Genomic DNA, 19,746 nt, shown 5'->3' on the forward strand with positions numbered 1-19,746 from the left:
CCTAAGGCCAACTACAGTGCATAGCAAGTGTGGCAGGGCCTTCCTAAACCCACTTGGCACACAATCCACTCACAACTACCAGAAGGGTGGGCGGGCAGACATAAGATGGAGATGTGGAGTACCACATCCTACCCACCTCTTGTGTTACCCTGCAAATAGTCATGCCAGTACTGCAAGTTAGCATGAGGTCTAGGGGCCAAGCTCTACCATGGACAAAGACAAAAATGAGTTTAGGAACATGGAAGCTGCCTTATATTGAGTCATACCATCAGTCCTTCGTGTCCAGTATTGTCCAAGTTAACTGGCAGCAGTCCTTTAGTTTTCAGACAGGACTCTTTCCTAGCCTTACCTGCAGATTCTGGGAACTGAACATAGGATGCGCTTTCACTGGATGATAGTTCTTCCCAAAATCATCCCTCATATCAATAGTTACTTAATTAAAATAACATACAGTCTTTCCACTTTGGAAACATTACAATTTTTTTCCAAGGTGAAAGACAAAATACTGCAATAGTTTGCTTATAAGCTTAGTCAGGGTAGGAGCTTCTCACCAATCTTGACAGTGACCACAGTGTTATCAAGTTCCTTTCACCTGGAGGTCCTCAAATCTTTAAATCATTCAGAAGCAGAACAAAATACTTTGAAAACTACAGGTGTGTACCAGATGACTTTGGAAGATTCAGGTTTAAACATCTGTATGTTATATAAAAACAATGTATGTTATATAAAATAATGCATGCGTTTGTTTAAAACCATACCATTTTTCTTTCAGGGCAGCACTGTTTGGATCCAGATGCTTACATGCTAGATGTTTACAATGCAAATCCTCAAGCAGAATGGGTTATCAAACCAAAAATAAGTTGAAACTTAAGACGTCTTGGCAGAGCACTTTGGAATAATGCCAAAATGATGGTCAACAAGCCTCTGACATGAGACACATTGCCAATGATGAAACCAAAGTAGTTGTTAGCCTACACATATCTTCAACATAACTTGCAGTCTCTATCCTCCAAATGTATTATAGACCATGAGAACTGTTTTCTTCAGTTAATGGGTTGTTATAATTTATTATGCAATGAGCTCATTTTAACACTGGTTTTTATAGGGGCCAGTTTTCAATGAATATGAAGGAATTCAGACAAACTTGGTTAGTGGAATACAACTTGGATTTTTTCCTTCCAGCTTGTCACTTTTATAGGAAGAAGTACAATGTTATCCCACGAGACAAAGAATGACCACTAATAGCAAGATACTCAAAGGAAAAAGGAGGATAGCATGTAATACAAAGGGCAGTGCCAAAATTCAATGGCAACTTGATCCTGGTCAACTGACATTTTATAGTCAAGTGTTAATTATAGTGCCTGGATTGCCACTGTGTAAACTATTTCTACTTTTACTATACTGCACATGTATGTAAATATATAGGTAAACAATTGCATATCAACATGTTAATGTCATTTCTCTGGCTTTGCCAATGAATGAATTAATGTATAACAGTTCACACAAGTTAATTTGTAACACATGCATTTTGTATGGTATGCCACTGATTCATCTAGATATGAACCACTTTGATGGAGCTGATTGACTGGAAGAAGTTTAGTCCCTTCATAAAATTGTTAAATCCTTTTAACTTAACAGCCATAATGCAAAGCATTCACGGACTAGGGTAACTGTTTGACAGATGCTCAATATTTCATTTTATTTTATTTTCACTTTTTTTCTTTGCATTTTAATTTGAAACAAGCATTATTGAAAATAATGGCCTCACTTTGAAGTAAGTATAAGTATGGGGAAGTGATCTTATTTGCTTCATCACAGCATAAAGAAAGGCATTAAAGTTTTAGAGCATAATCCAGTCATTGCTCAGTGTTTTTAAACCCACTGATTCGAACTGGAAAATTAAGCATCTCCTGAAATTTCTCATGTAAAATCTGTTTGACCATAAGGATGCTTAATATTGAGTGGATGCTGCCCTACATTATGGTAAATTAAAGGCAGCCTTGAGTGAATGACAAGTTAAGGCAGAGTGTTAGATGCCCAATGGAAGGCATTAACTGACCGTTGCAGTAGGAAGTTAGTTCTGCTGCATGAACTTATATTTCTAGGGGTTTTTTTATATTTTTGTATCTGTTGTAACTGAAGGAGTGTTTTTGTTTTGTAAACTTTGTACCCTGCAAAGCAGAAGCTCATTTCTAGATGCTTTAAAATTTGAGGTACTTACCGTATGGAATTCAGTTTGGCTGACTTTGCTGTTCAAAAGGTGGACCTCAAGTAATGTGATGAAGAAGGGGAAACCCTTAGGTCAAATGAACTCTACAGGACTACATAAACCTCTGTTTGTCAAGACTGGATATGTAAGTTGAGGGGAATGTAATGATTTTACTTGTAATTTGTACCCATGTTAATATGTGAACAATTTTAAATATTAGAGATAGCAAGGAGAGATCACACAAATTTTACCCTCTGTGCTTCTGCAACACAGAATAAATTTCTTAATAGATCCATTCAGATGGGTATTGTCAAATATGTAGCAATACCAGCACATTCTCTCTCATCCAACTGACCAGTATTAATATGGCAATTGGCCTCACTGCTGCTTCTAGGAAAACTACAAGTTCAACGGTTGATCAAAGTTGTATCTACCAATGAATATGCTGTCCACGTATTGTCATCTTTTTATTATGGGATGGACTTCATCAGCCATATCCCTTCTACAGATTATTGGCATTAACAGAGCTTCCCTTCTGCCCATGTAGTCCGAATCCAGTCTGAAATTGTGCATGCAGCACTAAGAACTATTCTCACATGGTACCTCTTCTGCTGGCATGGTTTCTAATCTAACTTCTGCTTCCTGGTTTCTTCATTCCAAATGATTGGAGTTTTTTATTTGCAAGTATAAATGTATGATATGTCACAGGAAAGAAGGGCAGCAAAGAAAATCATTTCCCCCTCCAGTAACTTTCCATCCTCCCCAGTGCATCATGTCTTCAGTGGTTGTGTGTTGTGATCTCACAAGTTATTGTTTTTACACTGGAGATCTTTCTCCATCTGATTCATTCTACAACTGTCTTTTTTTCTCACAAATCTACAAGGTAAGTGAGTAGGAAATGCAGATTTTTACAAAATGTTTCCTACTTTCCTAACAGTTGCCACTATTCTCAACTTAAGTGCCAGCAGTTTCTTTTCTGTACATGTCCACATATTTTCCTTTGAAGTTCTAATACTTTCAATCTCAGTACACCATAGTGACCATGGATACATCTCACCTTTTAAAAAAGTCTTTTAGAAGATTAACTGGGGCAATTTCCTCATTATTTCTCACTGGTTTCAGACTAAGATGCAGGAGAAAGACTGCTGGAGGCATGCAGTTTTCTATATTCCAGAATTCTTTTGTTCTGGTAAGGGGACAGATTTTCTTCCTACCTTTAACTGCATTGGAAATCCTGTTCTCACTCTATCAGGGCACTGGCATCAACAGATGATTCAGGAGCTCATTTGTCAGTTCCCTGTCCCTTACTTTTAAGCAGCAAACAGCAGTTCCTTCACCACTTGAGAAACATTTTAAGCTAATGAAGCTAACTTTTTTGTTTTGTACCCCTTTGAACTACCATGATAAAGCTATACATAAGCCATGCTAATGAACCCCAGTGTTGATCTCCAGGGCTCAATTTCCCCCTTCCATTAGGCCTCAAGCTGAAGGGAAGCAAGCTGAAAGCTGCTTTAGCTCAGCATGAGCAGCTAATGAGTCTGCACCTACATATCTGCCAGCAAGCTGCAGCATTAGCTGTTAGCCTGAAGGCAAGGTGCATAGGAAACTCCCATCATCTAACCATTTTGAGAGAAGGCATAGATTTTTATAAAATACATCATTTTTGATATTTTACAACCTACCTGAGCTCTGTCCCAGTATTTGGATGACCACTTTTCCACTACGCAGGCATCACACCCAATTACACAATGATGACTACCATGCCCGAGTTTGTGCCTGTTTCCACCCACCCACTGAATCTGGAAATTATCCCAAGTTAATCATGTCTGTATAACAGATCAAAAAACAGGAACCTAAGCACATTTATTTCTGTTCGTATTAAATACAGCTGGAAGTAAATGAGGGTATATCCCTTAAAAAAAATAATACCAGAGCAGGACCAACACTTAACTGAAATGAAACCTTTTAGTGTTTCTGTTGTCCATCTGTCTGGAATGGTTGATTACTGGCATCCCTACTAAAGTAGCAGCAATCCTACTAGAAAGAATATTATGTATTTAATACAGAATGAAATTTAAGTGGTATCAACTAAATCTCTTACATTTTTCCATGTTTCCTGCATTAAAGGCCGCAGTTGCTGAAAATGAGTATCTTAACACCACAGTAGATGTATTTGTTAAATAAAATCTGATATGAGCTGCCATAGAGCCAGTTACTCTTCAGTATTTAGATTAATCTTGTAATGAATATGTAGACTTCTAGTTGCCGGACTGCAATGACCATCTGCCCTAGCCAGTAGAATGAGTGGTTGGGGAAGTCCAATGATATTTGGCAAGCCATGTGTTCTGCAGACCTAAATCTGAAAGAGAACATGAATGAAAGCATTCCAGCTGAATTGGTTTGTGTATTGGATTGGTCAAAAACTTATGGGTGTAAAGCAATGTAACAGCAAGCTTGACAAACTTAATGGTTTGTTGCAGCTTACAGTAAGCAAAACCAATATATACCAGAACATCCAAAAATGACCCTCTACACCATAAAAGGGTGGAGGTTAAAGAAAGAAAGTTGTTTTGCAGTACATGTGTGACTACAAAATAAATTCGGTCACTTAAAGATATTGGGATTAGATCTGCCTTTAGGAAGCCTCTGATTGCATACCAGCTGCTTCAGATACTTGTGCCAAAATGGAGAAACCGTGAGGACAGGCCCCATTTTAAAAAGTTTTGGTTGACTGATTAATTTAACTCCAGGAATTGCATTTATAAAGCCAAGCAATAATGAAGGAATGTACACCAGTCTGTGCTTTTTCTGGTCTGTTTCACATTGTGGCTTAATGACTTTTGGCCATACATGGTCTGCGAATCAAACACTCTGAAAACGTACCACATGAGATATGAGAGCCTCAATTTTTAAAAGACACTGTCTTCTACCTGCCTTAAACATTTACAAAACAAAAAGAGGAAAAATAGAATTGTCTAGTGGTTAAAAAGTTGTCCCCACAAACAGTGAACTGCCTTCTCCCTGATGCTATAGCTTTCTGCTTGCCGAACATGCTTTGGAAGTGCACTGAAACATGGAACTCTTCACCCTGCAACCATGTGAGCTGGCTGAGCTTCACAAGAGCTGTCCTATGCCTAGATTGAGCTGATTGTATAGTTCAAGTTTTTCTCAGCATCACGTGCAAGCAGATGTGGAAGTGCACAGGAACATCAATAACTGCAGTACCGTACCTTTTGTACTTTTGCTACAATATGAAGAGAGAACATCACTGCATAGACAATGTACACAAAGCACATGCCCTGCCTTCAGTTCTGCAACCTCAGTTCTTCAGGGATGAAGTGGAACGCCCATCTTCCACTACTGACACTTTTGTATATTGCAGCATTATCCATGTGACTATCTCAACAGTAGTTAACTGTGATTTGCTGCAGGCAGATCCTGTTTAAGACTAACATCCCACTGAACTCCTCTGTATTTTGTCTTGAACTGAACATTTTCTGAATTGCAATTCCAGTTACAACACACATCTAAAATGGAAGAATGCTTTTATTGTATGGACCCCATCTTACAGCTTTAGTATAAAAAGACCCATATACACAAATGAAATACTGTCAAGTAATCAGAAGATACATGATAAACACTGATTTAAAAAATCACCAGATTCTCTTTTTAAGTACTCAGTTAATGTTGTTAATGCTTTAGTAGAGGTATCTGTTGTACAAAGAGGCTTTAAAAAGTAAAAATGGAACCACAAAAGTTCCAGCTAAACATATTTGTCCTGAGCTGGAAAATACAAAGAGATCGCTGAGATCAGGATTATCATTAAAACCATTTCTCTTTCATTAACAATAAACAAAGATTTTTAAAATAGAGAGTTTTCCCTGACATTTAGTGCTCAGCCCCAGGGCAGGAATGTGGAAAAACTCCACGCAGGTCAAAGGCTTCGCTGAAGTCAAATGATTCTGCTTGCTGGCCCTTAATCAGCATGAGATTTCTCAAACACCCTCGGAATGAGCTCTTACTGGTCAAGCAATTTTGTTTTACATCAGCTAGAAAACAAATGAAAGACCATAGTGAGCCTTTTGACTCTCTGGAAAAGATTAAAATTATACCTTAGCAGTATGTAGTATTTTTCAACGTAATTTACAGAGTGAAAATACAGAGCATGCAGTAGCCTCCCTCTTTTCTTTATCATCCACTGGATATGCAATATAAAATCTACAAGGCTATAAGCATCTTATCTAAAAATAACCCCCATTGAACTCCGTGCTTTTAATTCAGAGTAGATAATACAGGACTACACTGCAAGAAAACTACATCATAAACTACCAACAGACAGAACAAATAACTACAAGGCAAGTCTGGGAGGGAATTATAATTAGGGTTTTTTCTGTATTTGGAAGGTGATGAAAGTACATACCAGGATAACCTCCAACATATATTGGATTGTTCGTATCTGCTGAGGTTGACTGCAGATGTGGATTATGAGTCTGAACCAAATTCCCATCGACTATCACAGCAATATGATGCTTGCTTTTGTTTGCCTGAAGTTTGTGCCACTGTCCATCACAAAGGCTAGCCATGCCTTTTGGTTCATAAGTAGCTGTTATTCTACCAGCTCCATTGTTGACACTGAATAAAACCTGCACAAACCCAACCAAATGGCCATAAAGATAAAAAGCAAGTCAAACAAAAGGTTCTTTTGACTGGACACATTACTTAACAATGATGTGGGAAATCTTTCATTGCAGTCAAACGGTCCATGGTTAAGTCAGCAGCTCATTTACAATGAATGTTTCTTCCACCAAAATAGGTAATTAACAAGGTGGTGTGACTGGCTGTCTTGTATCTTCCTCAAGCCTAAAGCCAGGGGCCCACATGGGCGAGCAGCTGCTGAGGGCCTTGAGGCTCAAGGGGCCCCAGTCTGCCTCAGACCTGGCCCCACCGCAGCCGCTGCTGGACTGGAACGCTGCTGTGTTGGTGGCAACCTTTCACCTCCTCGACCTCCCTGCCTGTGCCCACTCCGAAGGCAGCCTCTGTTTAGACAGGTTTAGACAATGTAAGGGTAAAGAGGGGGTTCTACTGAAATGCAGTGATGGGCTGGGTTGGCTGGCCGGAGCAACAAAACGTTGCAGAGCCAGTTGTGCAGGGAGGAAGAGTGGCCATCAGCAGATGTAGAAAAGGAAATGAGTGCTGAAGGGGTGGTGGAGGTAGCACAGATAAGGTATAAGAGTCCACTGACAGTATTAGGACCATGGCCTACTGACCTTGGCCTTCACCTTCAAGCAGTGGAGTCAAGCTGTCCACCCACTAATGAACAAGATGAGGGGGAGCTGTATTATTCTTGCACTTGAAAAAGAAGCATGGACTCAGAAGGGAAATGTAGTTCAGTACAAGCATGATAGAGCACTTGAGGTGGGGTTTGAATTGGCCAAATGACCATCCACATACCAGCTGGTGTGCTAGATCAGCTAGGAAGGGCAGCCAAATTCGTAGTTGTACTTGAAACCCCTGGCTAATCACTATATTGCTCTAGTGGGAAATGTGGTGTTTTTTCTTCTCCTCTATGTGGAAAACATATTGTACTTTAAAACACTAAAACCTTTCCCCCATCTCAATATAAACTGAAAAGTATATATGCAACATGACAGGCAGAATGTTTTCCCTTCAGCCTGAAGATAATAGTCTCAAGGTAACAGAAGGTTCAGCGTATTCAACAAAAGCCTTACTTAATGGAAAATATTCCTAGGAACCTTAACTAATACTTAGACATTGGTTTAGACGACACAATGTTTAGGTTTATTTGGACTGTTCCTAAAATAGTTTATGCTTTTCTTCATTGGTCATATATTATTTGCTATAACAGCTGAAAATTTTTAAATAACTATGCTTTGTTATGTTATTTGTCTTAATTGGGTTTTTAAACTTTTCAACCTATTTCATTCTCTTAATTTTAATTAAAAGCCCCCAAGGGAACTGTTTGTTGCATTGCGAGTGCTTTCATTATGCAAAAAATAGAGTAGCAGAACTCAGTTTAACAACCAAAAGCAGGAAAAATAAAAAACGGTGTAGAGAAGACTTAAAGGCATGATTCCAGAGTTTGTTGTAATCTAATAAGTAAGGAATGGCCAAAGCCCACATTCATAATGAAATCTGCTTTCAGAAGTTTCAACTGTTATACAGAAATAATTAAACTAGCTCTGACCTCAAGTTTTACTTACTTTACTCAGGTGCATACTTCTTGACGGTTACTCACAGCCACTTACACATTGCTCATGACTGGTCCATAAACATTTCATCATACATCACATCAGCTCATAACCCACCTTGCCATTTACAAGCTCCAGTCCAACAGCATCCACTTTAGCACTACTGATTCCAAGTAAAATTCCATTTGCAACAGTGGTGCGGAACTCAAATGTAACATTCATGTCAGATCGGACTTTATAGCCCTCTTTAACTACCAAGGCAGAAAAAGAAGAAAGCAGTATAATAAAGTGATTAGTTTATTATGACAGAGTGACTGTTGTAATCTGCAACAGATCCAGTTAACAATAAGCCTGAAGTTCTTGAGAGAGATGTTCAGAAGGCACCGGGGTTACATGAAGGCTTAAAATCCATGCTGGACCAGTCCTACTATTGGACTGAATGAGGCAGCAGTAGGCCTGCTTACTTGCTTCACGCCTGCTCTGGCAGACTGTCTCACCTACATGCCTCCTCCCAGCAAGCTGTGCCAGTGCTGAAGGGGAAGGACCCTAACCATGCAAGAAGACAGAGAAGCAACCAGGCCTGCCCAAGTGCACCAGGCACCTGCATTGCTCTGGCTAAACAAAAGGGCGGCCAAAATATAAACATCAGTCAAGCCATAACTGAAATCAATAAAAGCAACAAATTGAGGCCTTTGAATTGTGGTGCTGGAGGAGACTCCTGCGAGTCCCTTGGACCGCAAGGCGATCAAACCGGTCAGTCCTAGAGGAGATCAACCCTGACTGCTCTTTAGAAGGCCAGATCCTGAAGATGAAACTCAAATACTTTGGCCACCTAATGAGAAGGAAGGACTCCCTGGAGAAGAGCTGAATGCTGTGAACAATAGATGGCAAAAGAAGAAGGGGACGCCAGAGAATGAGGTGGCTAGAGGGAGTCACTGAGGCGGTTGGTGTGAGCTTAGGTGGACTCTGGAGGATGGTGGAGGACAAGAAGGCCTGGAGGAATGTTGTCCATGGGTTCACGATGGGTCAGACACGACAACAAATGCAACAACCAACTGAGCAAAAGTGCTGTGCAACAGTTAGAATAGGCATTAAAGTGAGCTGGTAAGACCAAAGCCTTGTCTCGTTAAACAAAACTGTCTGCAGAAGGTCATCAAGGAAGAGTATAGACAAGCCCCCAGCCATTGCGGCTTGCATTCAGACATAGTCATACTGTGAGTAGTCCCACTGAAATCAGATGTCAATAGACCAATTCAGGTGTCAATAGAGCAATTCTAGGTATGACTAAATCTGGATCCAGCTCAGTCTATAATTATATTATATATGTGTGCTATGGCAGCAGATGTCTGGCTGTAAATGCAGTGGCTTAACACAAAAGTGGTTTGATTTGGTAAGAAAAGCAACCTCTAGACTTCTCTTCATTACATGGATTTTATTTCCTCCTCCATTAAAATGGGATCAGTGTAGTAGTTCTATTCCTCACTTAGGAAACTGTTACTAGTAAAATACAACGCATTCTTCATGTAAGTAAACAGAAAACAAACATAACTGGAAATAAAGGACAATGGAAAACAGTACAGTGGAGTATCAGTCGAGTATGTTGGAATGCTTTTTCCCCTTTAAATTAAGTTTAGTAAAATAATTGCTTCCTTACCAAGTGCAGCAAAACCAGTTCCATCAAAAAAAGTTCCTTCCTGAGCTGTAGTGTAGCATTTATTCACAGCAAAGCTTGAAACTGGGCTTTCTTTACCCAGCTCCTTGCTGTTAAGGACTAATCCACCAATGCATGCAGGGATACTGTGAGTAACCTGCAAACACAGTTCAGTACCACAGTCAGTACTGTTACACAGACACACCAGCAACAAAACCTTATTGCTTCAGAATGATAGCTCACTGAAAAAGCCATGTAGCTATTAGCAGAGATAAAGAAAAGAAACAGTATATCTAAATGAAAATGTGTCTAGACTGTGAATAAGGCACCCTGCCAAAGCGATTAAAGTGTCAGACTGAGGAGTCCAAGGTTAAAATTCCCACTCAACCAGGCAGCTCACCGGGTGTCCTTGGGCTAGTCACATACTCTAACTGCGCCGCGCCTTGTAACATGTGGCGTGCAGTCATGTCTGTTCTATTTCCTCTCTGAACAATAAGTGTAGGGAATCCAATCTGGACTTGGAGAGGGGGGCTTGTGTGGGGATAAGGGAATTTTCTCCCTCTGCACACACTCACAGAGCCACTTTCACACAACATAGCTGGCTCACTCTGAGTTACTTAACCCACATTGAACTATGACATGTGATGGGTGATATTTTTAATATACAACCCTGACTAAGGATTGCCATGTTGTTCAAAAGCATCTTACTCTCACATGAGGGCAGAGAAAAGGGGGATGTTTTTGGCTTAGATGCCAAAATGCATGAAGCATCCCCACTGAGCTCAAGGCCCTGCTACCTGGGAGTAAACTCTTCAAGGCCATGGGTCAGCCATGGGTTCAACAGGGACGCCCTGTTCTTATAGTATCCCTACCAAGCCAGTTTTTGCCTGAACAGCTTATTCCCAGGCAGGAACTGGAAACTAGAAATCTGCTCAGCAGGGCTGCTCCAGAAATAGAGTAATGCCACTCAACAGATTGCATCGCAGGCTCACATCTCCTGCCCTCTGGGTAGACCTCTGGGGTAGGAGGCAGGAGGGACACCTCTGACAGCTGCGACAAACTGTCAGCCATGTCACTGGGTATCCAATTGGCAAGAGAACAGGCCTTGCCCTGTAACTCACTTGTTCTAGAGCTTTCCACGATAACGATCATAAATTGTATTTTATTTTCCTTATCTTAATAGTTATATTCTGCCCCATTGACTGGATGCAGGCAATACGACAAACAACTGATGATAACAGTCAACTGTGGCTTGTGGCACCATATAAACACAGTCACTCTGATTAAACGCAATGAAAGGGATGAGCAAAAATATAGAAGCACGGAATTCTTCTGCCAGTGATACAGCCTGCTGTCAGCATTATTATGGGCTATTCTGTACATTTTATAGTCCACACAGAAAGCCATTTTTTAAAATGACTCTGTTACAGCATGACAAGCAAGTCATGGGGAGCAGCTCCCCACATGGGTTTTGTACTTCGGTTCATGGCAGATCTTTTCTCTGAGATCGGTGGAACTCATTTTCATCTGCTTGATGGACAAGACACTCGAAGAAGGGTTCATTAAGAAGAAAAGACTTCTCACATTTCCAATATTCTTGGCTGTGAAAACCAAGGGTAGGCCTCCTAAATACAGCTTTCCTTCCACATCCAATGTGTTTCCGTCGCCTGGAACATTTACAGAAACAGATTCCTGCCCATCAACTATGATGACACCTTTTCTCTTAGCAAACTCTGTCTTCACCTGTAAGTTAAGAAACATTGTTTACAACCTGTCATGGACAGTTGGAAACATAAACCAAATACTTGGAACCATATAACTAAGAACATAATTCCATGCTGTTGATGTACGCACACCAGGTGTCAAGTTAGCTTCCACACATTTTTGAAGGACTGGATATCCATATACACAAAATATTTGGTGAATAGATAAAAAAGCAGTACTAATTGCAGCCATTTGAAATGTATCAACAGCAACTTCTTCCTATATACAAAGACTGTAAAAGAAAAACAAGCAGAAGCTTGGCCTTAAAAAGAAAGAAATTTAGTTATTTGGTATACCTACCATATGCCATTTTCCATCACTGATTATTGTTTCATGAACAACTGTTGTTCGTCCTTTTCCAAGATCAAACAAAAAGTAAAGTTTTCCCCTTTGTAGCTGAAGGGCTGCATAATCAATCTGCTTTTGATGAGCCATGTAATATATCAGGCCACTAGAAGCAAAGGTTCTGAGGTTCAGCTGTACAGAGAGCCTAGGAGATAGAACATGGAATGGGTCAGAACCTGGAGATCATTGGGAGCCCAACAGAAAATGTTCTTTTATCAATCCCTTCTATTCTCTTTTAAATATATTGAGTTGTGATGGATCTGGGAGAAAGGCATGCCCCTGGTGATGTTCTTCAATTTCCAGAAGACCGGGGAGTTCTCTGGAGCACTGTGAGAAGGACTACAAGAATGGAAGAACTGGAGATAATTACTTCCCTGCCTGCTTCTTGTCTGAGTTGGAACCTTGCCTTTTGTGGAGGACAAATAAGGAACCAATACATGATAAACAACTTTTATTTTATGTTTTAACTTGCCTAAAAATATTTCTTGCTTACCTTTCAGAGAAGGAGCCCTACCAACAATACAGCAATAAAACACAGAACAAATACTTCTATAGTCTTAAAAACAACAGTGAAAACAGTAGCAGGGAATTCAACAAAAGAAAATGATATGCTCTCAAGCGATGGAAGGTCAGATTCTGGAGATGTGGAGCCACTGCAGAGAAGACCTTTTTGTGCACAATTGCATACCTAACTGCTCCCACAGGTTGGCAAATGAGGAGGACCTCTCTTGCTGATCGCAGGTTGCAGGCAGGCTGATATGGGGAAAGGCAGTCCTTTGAGAGAAATTTGATCCTAAACTATTTAAGGTCAAAATCAGCAATTTAAATAGAGTTCATAAATACACCAGTAGCCAGTGCAGTTAGCACCATATGAGGGTTATCCCTGCAGCCCCACAAACACTGAGGCAGTCACACTCTGTTTGAAGTTTCTGAACTGTATGCAAAAGCAGTACCACATAAAGAGCACTCAGATGTCCAGCCTGGACATCTTTAGTGCACTGGTACCTGAGACAAGCTCCATCCTTTTCAGACAGGGCGGCAATTGGCAGACAAACCAAAGCCAGTCAAATCAACTGCTGGACCCTTGGGCTTCCCCAGTCAGAAAAGAGTCCAAAAGAACTTCCACTTGTTCTTTAAGAAAATGAACCATCATTTCACATTGAAAGCGTTCACACAACATGACAAACTACCCTGAAACTATGCAGTGTGAGTTGTTCACAGAACAGCCCCCTATCTTTGAAATGAAGAGCATTCGTCAACCTTCTTTAAAAATTCGCCTGACTAACTAGAGCTTTTTTATGGACTGGAATATCTTATTTTGAATAAAACACATTTGGGCGCTGGACTAGAGCAGGGAATGAGTGAAAGAGGGTGGGGGTGTGGCAAGCATGGCTGAAGGAAAAAGAAAACCAAACCTGAACAGAAGAAAGACCTGAGGAAAGACATAAGGAACATGTTAAGGGCTGACTGGGCAGTGTGGAGAAACAGAGTAGCTGAGTAATTTCAGAGATTTCAATTCCTACTTAAAATAGGCAAATTTTATGACAGTTTTCTTCAAGTGAAGGCAAAAATCAATGTTTTGGTGGCTGTTTTGTAAGAAAGATTTCCCCCCTTGCCTGACCTTGGAGCAAGCCTCAAGCGACCTGGATAACTGTCATTACAACTGTTCTGCACAAGCTGAGAGTTATGTAACAAAGTTGTGTTGGCTTAGCTGTGACTATCAGGAATCAGGAGATGCAGACAGAAATCACAGAGCCTTTCCTCAGGCATGTACTCCTGTTGAAAAAGACATCTTTTTCATATGATACAAGCCCTGTAAACCAGGTTTTTCAGAGTATCCCGGTAGAAACTTATGTATGAGGTTAACTTTTCCATGAGGTAATGGTGCTATACATTTCTTGGATAGTCCCCTACGTTATCATCCCTCAGCGCCAGTTTTCCCATTTGTGAAATCAGAATTATGATCTCTCATATATTGGGAAGGTGCATAACACTGCACAGCCTTTTACATTTTGAAAAAGAACATATACATTAAATATTAATTGTATTTGTATTATTATTAATATTACTATGATTGACACCAGCACTGGGATATACCTACTTCTTTCTTACTGTAGACTGATCAAAAAGCACCATCAAGTGGCTGCTTCTGGCAAGGCCGAACTGATGAGCATCAGAAACATAATTCAGTATTTCACCCTCTGCACATGGTTTCTGTTAATGCAATAACTTGGTTAAATAACACAATAGTCCGCCAGGGGGCCAGAGCATTCTGTTACTTGACTCACCATATAAATCACAAGTATTAAACTCAAATGCAACTCACAACAAAATCAAGGCAGATATGACATGATGTAATTTTATATTCATTAAATATATCAAACTTGCACTATCAACAAAAGAATCATGCATGTCTCAACTTATCCAAATTTAGTCATGTTTCTGGTACCCAATAGGAGCACGTCTTTATCATTCAGGACAAAGTGCAGAAAAGTGGATGCAGCAGACAACAGATAGAAGAGCTGAGCCCTTTCACTTATATCTATGCACATAACGGCTCATCAACCAGCTCCCATGTGTTCCCTTCTTGGGGAAACATCAGGATGATGCTATATTTCTGGGGTATTTACTTTACCTGAAAGCCAGTGTGGTGTAGTGGTTAAGAGTGAGGGTCTGGGACTCAGGAGACCTGGGTTCTAGTCCCCACTCAACCACAGAGCCAACTGAGTGAATTTGGGCCAGTCACAGACTCTCAGCCCAACCTACTTCACAGGGTTGCTGTGTGGGAATAAGACCGAGAGCAGCAGGGTGAGAATGATGTAAGCCACTTTGAGTGCTTTGTGAGAAATAAGGCAGAAAATAAATCTAATAAATAAATAAATAAATAAATAAATAAATAAGGCAGAAAATAAATCTAATAAATAAATAAATGCATTGCTCTGACTGGTTAGTAAACCTGAACCTGGCCCTGTGCTTCCCTTTCACATGTATCTTCCACCTTTCCAGGATCATTTTGCCATATGGAAATGTTGGTCTAGTTTTTTAGGGCATACCTTTTGAATTCCTGTAAGAGGCCTCAGAGAAAGGGCTGGCATCTGCTTTTCCAGTAAGAGCTCAGGGTCTTCTGGGTGAATGGCAAGCTTGGGCTTCTCCCAAAGGAAGCAGCTGTCCATATCAACACCTTCATACCTTACCGCAGTGGTGAAATCCAGAAGCCTGGGTTTAAAGAAAAAATAATTTGATGTTGTTGAATGAAATGCAATAAAGCAGGACCACTGTTTATAGGTGCACTCTGCTTAACATGGAAGCTGAGCCATTTCTCAGTGCTTGCCTAGAATTATATTATTTAGAGTCTCATTATATATGAGACTCTAAAAGCTACACCAGGCAGGCATCTCTACAGTTCCTTGTTTTTGGTGAAATATTTACAGGTCTTACCTGCTATATTATGCCATCCAAGAAACACCTTTCACAGCATGCTTTGCAATTTCAAGCAGGCAAAAGTTGATGTTTCCTGACAATAAGCTGCATGTGTTCTGCTTATAAAAAGGAAGCCTACAAGCAACTACAAAGGGGAATTTATTTTGGTTTAAAATTATCTGCGAGAATAAAGGCTTTGGAAGAACTGAGCTTAAGAGAAGGCATTAGACATTAGGCTGGAGATATGGTCAATTAAATATTACTTTGTTAAAGTACACAGTGCAACTGTGCCACATCAGAATTAGAAAAGAGAAGGCAATGACAAATGGTGCTCAATAAAGGGATGAATCCTCATTCAGAGTAGAGCGAGCATGGCAAAATCTCCAGTGAAGGCTGTTTTGTAGAATGATACTGCAACTTTCTGTCCTGTTCCTGTTCTAAAGCAGATGTTGCACCTAAGTCTGTGCACTATAACCAGAACTATTAAGCCAAGCAAAAATCATCCAAAATAATAATAGACATTTTAGGATATATTGCTGTGCATCAAATGGAAGTTAAAGACTACAGTAAACTAACAACTACATCTTACAATAAAGCAACAGTTTCTCATATTACCTTTCTAATTTCTATCCACATTATACTCAACGGGGAAAGCACTACCATATTAGTTATCTTGGATGTCTCAACACCTTTTGATACCACTGACCATGATAGTCTTCTGGACCATCTGGTTAGGCTGGGTGCTGGAACTATGCAGTAGTTCCAGTCATTTCTGTCAGGTCATATCTGGAAGTGGGTGCTGAAGCATTTCTGTTCAATAGCCTTTGATGGTCCTATTTTGCTCCCTATCTTTTGTAATACATATAAGAAACTGCTAAAAGAGCCTTGGAATGGAGGGCAACCAATATGCTGATGACACTCAACTATATTGTTCTTTGTCACCTAACACCAACAGGTGAAACAGGTGAAACCCTTGACCTCTGTCTGGTTTCAGTAATGGGTTGAAGGAAAAGAAGCTGAAGGCAAATCCAGAAGAGACATAGAAAGCAGACTGTCAAGAGAAAGCATGACTCAGTAACTCTTACAGAAAAAAATGTGCTTCCTCAAGGGTCAGGTATGAATCTTATGCTGTCTCTGGATGATCAGACAGTGGCACCTGCAGAATTACACTTGGTGTACCATCTATGATGCTTCCAAAATTGCCCCTGCTTGGAAATGAAGGTTACTTGGGTCTACCCCAAAGAGAATCATTAATCTTCTACCTACAAGCAGTATAGAGCACTAGGTCCAAATTACAAAAGACCTGCACTTGTTGACAAGTGCTTTCTGAGCTCTGTTCAAGCTGTTCATCTTTAAAGCCCTAAATGGCTTAGGATGTGACTAAGGGATTACTGTCTTGTATGCAAGCCTTCTGCTATGTTGCCTCCAAAATGAAGACAGTGTTCCTTCAAGAATTATTGGCCCCCACCTTTTAGCATTTTAACATTTTTTCATGTTTCGATTTTTATTGCTACAAGGTTTGATTGCTTTAAATTGTTGTAAACCGCCTTGATGGGTCTATTATAAAGTAATAAAATAATTTACTTTAAAATAAATAAAGTAATTTATTTTATTACTTTATAACGTAAGTAATAAAATAAATATTAGCTGTGTCTGAAAACATCATAGGAAGCAAAGCTAAATGAGTTGTGTTCCTTATCACAAAATGTGTATGATTAAGCAAGAGTGTAAATTTTATGAATCACTGGTTGTAGGACTATGTGTACTTGTGGAAATGACTTTAACTTACTCCTTGTTAAATATCAAGTTGGTTATACAGCCGTGGAAAGAGCCAGTCACATTTAGTCCTAAAATGCTTTCTCCAGCAGGAATACCACCAATGAAGAAGTTAGATATATTCAATGATCTTGTTTCGGCCAAAAGGCCTAGTCTAATTCCTGCAGGGTTACCTTCATCCACTTGGATATTTATCATCCTGTGGGAAAAATGATAATAATAATGAGTGAAATATCCTCAACGACAACAAGAACGACTATTAGGAAAGGGATGGCAATTTCCAGGAGCAATTTATGTATCCTGCACAGCAATCCAACACAGCAAAGCCTTGCAGCTCTCAGCACTCCACAGGCAGCCATGTGGGCTTTTCCTCGGCATAAATATTTATAGGCTCCTGCTTTAAATGACTGGAACATAAATGTGTTTTTAAGGGCTCTGGAGCCTTGTTCCTGTGACACACCAGATCTAATCTTTTCATAATTAATTACAACTACTAATCCTGCAGTAGCTATTCCTTAATATATTGGATTTGTAGTTTCTTAGCCTAATAAATAAAATAGCTAATTACGTAGGGGTGTTTTTATCAATATTTGGTATGATTCCCTCTGGTGGCCACAGATTTCAAGGGCGCATTCATACACAACTTAATCAGTGGCTGTGGGCTGCATGCAATTACCATATAAATCAGAATTCCTTTATTAACAACAGAAAATTACCACTGTAATTATTCTACCGAAATAAACTAAAACTAAATCAGTTCTTCAGTGAACATGATAAACTGACAACAGACAGTAATTAAACAAGTGCTTCGGCTTGTACCTTTTATTCCGAGTCAGGATGACAGAATGTTCTTGCCCATCACTGTAAGTTCCATTAACGGCCTTGAGCACAACCTTTCTTGTACTTGCTCTGTCACCAGCGTTAACATGCACTGCCAAATGACCGCTGACCAACGTGACAGAGAAAAAGGGCTGGAAATGACAGAGAAGGGAACCATTTTAAGTGATTGTTACCAGCGAAGTGAAGACCAGAAATAAAGGGCCAGCCTATTGGCCATGCTGGATGGGGATGCTGGGAGCTTCTGTCCAACGCATTTGAAGGGCACTAGGCTGAGAAAGACTAATTTATAAAATGAGAGGAGGCAGATTCCTGTATATACTGTAAACATATACAACATTCACATTCTAAGTATACCCAGAGGGTGCTTTTTAAATCTATTTTCATGAATTATTGCTTGTAATAATCAGTGAATGAGATCTTTTTTCTGCTGGCCTTTATCTAGATTGAACATATATGTATTTGCTGTTGTTTTGCTTCTACAAACTGAGGCAGCAGCCGGGAGTTAGTTCCATTAACCTGACACATATAGAACTATACTACAAGACATTTAAACATTCAGTCCTTCATACTTACTAGTAAGTAAGCTCCCTAGACAGAGTGAGGCTGCTCCTAGTATGTAATTAAGCACTGAGGATTGCTCTGTACATTCCATAAATACAAGTTTCATAAAACTTTACATGCAAAGTTATAAATGGTGCATTTTACCACATTAAATCAGTGAAACATTTTGGCTTTGATAAGAAGCTAAATCTTGTATGCAATTCCATTGTAATTGTAACCAAGTATTGTATGTAATTTCCCTTTTTTCCTGAGGAAATAAAACAAAACAAAGCACTTTTCCGGGGCTTCAAGTTTTCCAGAAGCTTTCTCGCTCTCTGCTTCATGGACATTGTGCTACCAGCCCAGTTCTACTGGCAGAATTCACACTGGAATGCTTATCTATCAAATTTCTGCCCCACTCAAATTTCTTATGACAGCCCTAGCTTTAACCTAAAAGGAAAGAAAGAGATTAGAAAACACAAGACCAGAAACCAGTTTCTGCACTTGTGTGGATGCTTACCAAATGAGCTTGCCTGCGCCTCCGTTTTTCTGCACCTTTGCTAAACCCCACAAGAATAATGCCACTGGCATTCTTAGTAGCAAAGGTGGCCATAAGTTCCGATTCTGGTAAAAGGGACTTAGGCTGCAACTCAATGTAACCATTACTTAAGATGCTAGCAGTGCGTATAGGCTATTTTGCAAAAGAAAAAAAATAATCAGTGAATGAGATCATGTGCTATCAGAGACATAAACAACATATGTTGTGCAGGCACTACAATGCAATCCCACACTGTTTGCTGCTGATTCCTTGTTTAGCAGCAAGCAGCTTCCATTTAAATCTGCCCAAGAGACCTGCCCGTCTGTCCATACCTCTAGGATGCAGCCTTTCCTCACACCATATGAGTTTTTAAGCAAGTCAAAGGTGGAACGGGATATTTCCAAGTTCTTGATACATCCTACATATCTTCTGCTATTTATCCCTTTCCTAGAAG

General features: G+C 39.9%; 2 protein-coding genes across 3 annotated transcripts in view; one reads left to right on the forward strand and one right to left on the reverse strand.

Annotated features, from left to right (window-relative positions):
- ARHGAP28 (Rho GTPase activating protein 28) overlaps positions 1-2,504 on the forward strand; it is a 69,230-nt gene extending 66,726 nt beyond the window's left edge. For both annotated transcript variants that reach the window (XM_044426314.1, XM_044426316.1), the window contains exon 15: positions 773-2,504. In XM_044426314.1, the coding sequence (XP_044282249.1) occupies positions 773-864 (92 nt within the window). In that variant the 3' untranslated portion in view covers positions 865-2,504. The remainder of the gene's footprint in view (positions 1-772) is intronic.
- Positions 2,505-2,656: 152 nt separating this feature from the next.
- LAMA1 (laminin subunit alpha 1) overlaps positions 2,657-19,746 on the reverse strand; it is a 106,996-nt gene continuing 89,906 nt past the window's right edge. The window contains exons 53-64 of the mRNA XM_044426272.1: positions 19,625-19,739; positions 19,275-19,445; positions 18,194-18,345; positions 17,388-17,573; positions 15,232-15,394; positions 14,280-14,392; positions 12,134-12,323; positions 11,654-11,812; positions 10,073-10,226; positions 8,536-8,669; positions 6,630-6,852; positions 2,657-6,258 (exon numbers count right to left, since the gene is read on the reverse strand). Of these exons, the coding sequence (XP_044282207.1) occupies positions 6,098-6,258; positions 6,630-6,852; positions 8,536-8,669; positions 10,073-10,226; positions 11,654-11,812; positions 12,134-12,323; positions 14,280-14,392; positions 15,232-15,394; positions 17,388-17,573; positions 18,194-18,345; positions 19,275-19,445; positions 19,625-19,739 (1,921 nt within the window). The 3' untranslated portion in view covers positions 2,657-6,097. The remainder of the gene's footprint in view (positions 6,259-6,629; positions 6,853-8,535; positions 8,670-10,072; positions 10,227-11,653; positions 11,813-12,133; positions 12,324-14,279; positions 14,393-15,231; positions 15,395-17,387; positions 17,574-18,193; positions 18,346-19,274; positions 19,446-19,624; positions 19,740-19,746) is intronic.

This window comes from Varanus komodoensis, unplaced genomic scaffold, assembly GCF_004798865.1.
Source record: "Varanus komodoensis strain SLA01 unplaced genomic scaffold, ASM479886v1 scaffold17, whole genome shotgun sequence".
Classification (NCBI taxonomy): domain Eukaryota; kingdom Metazoa; phylum Chordata; class Lepidosauria; order Squamata; family Varanidae; genus Varanus; species Varanus komodoensis.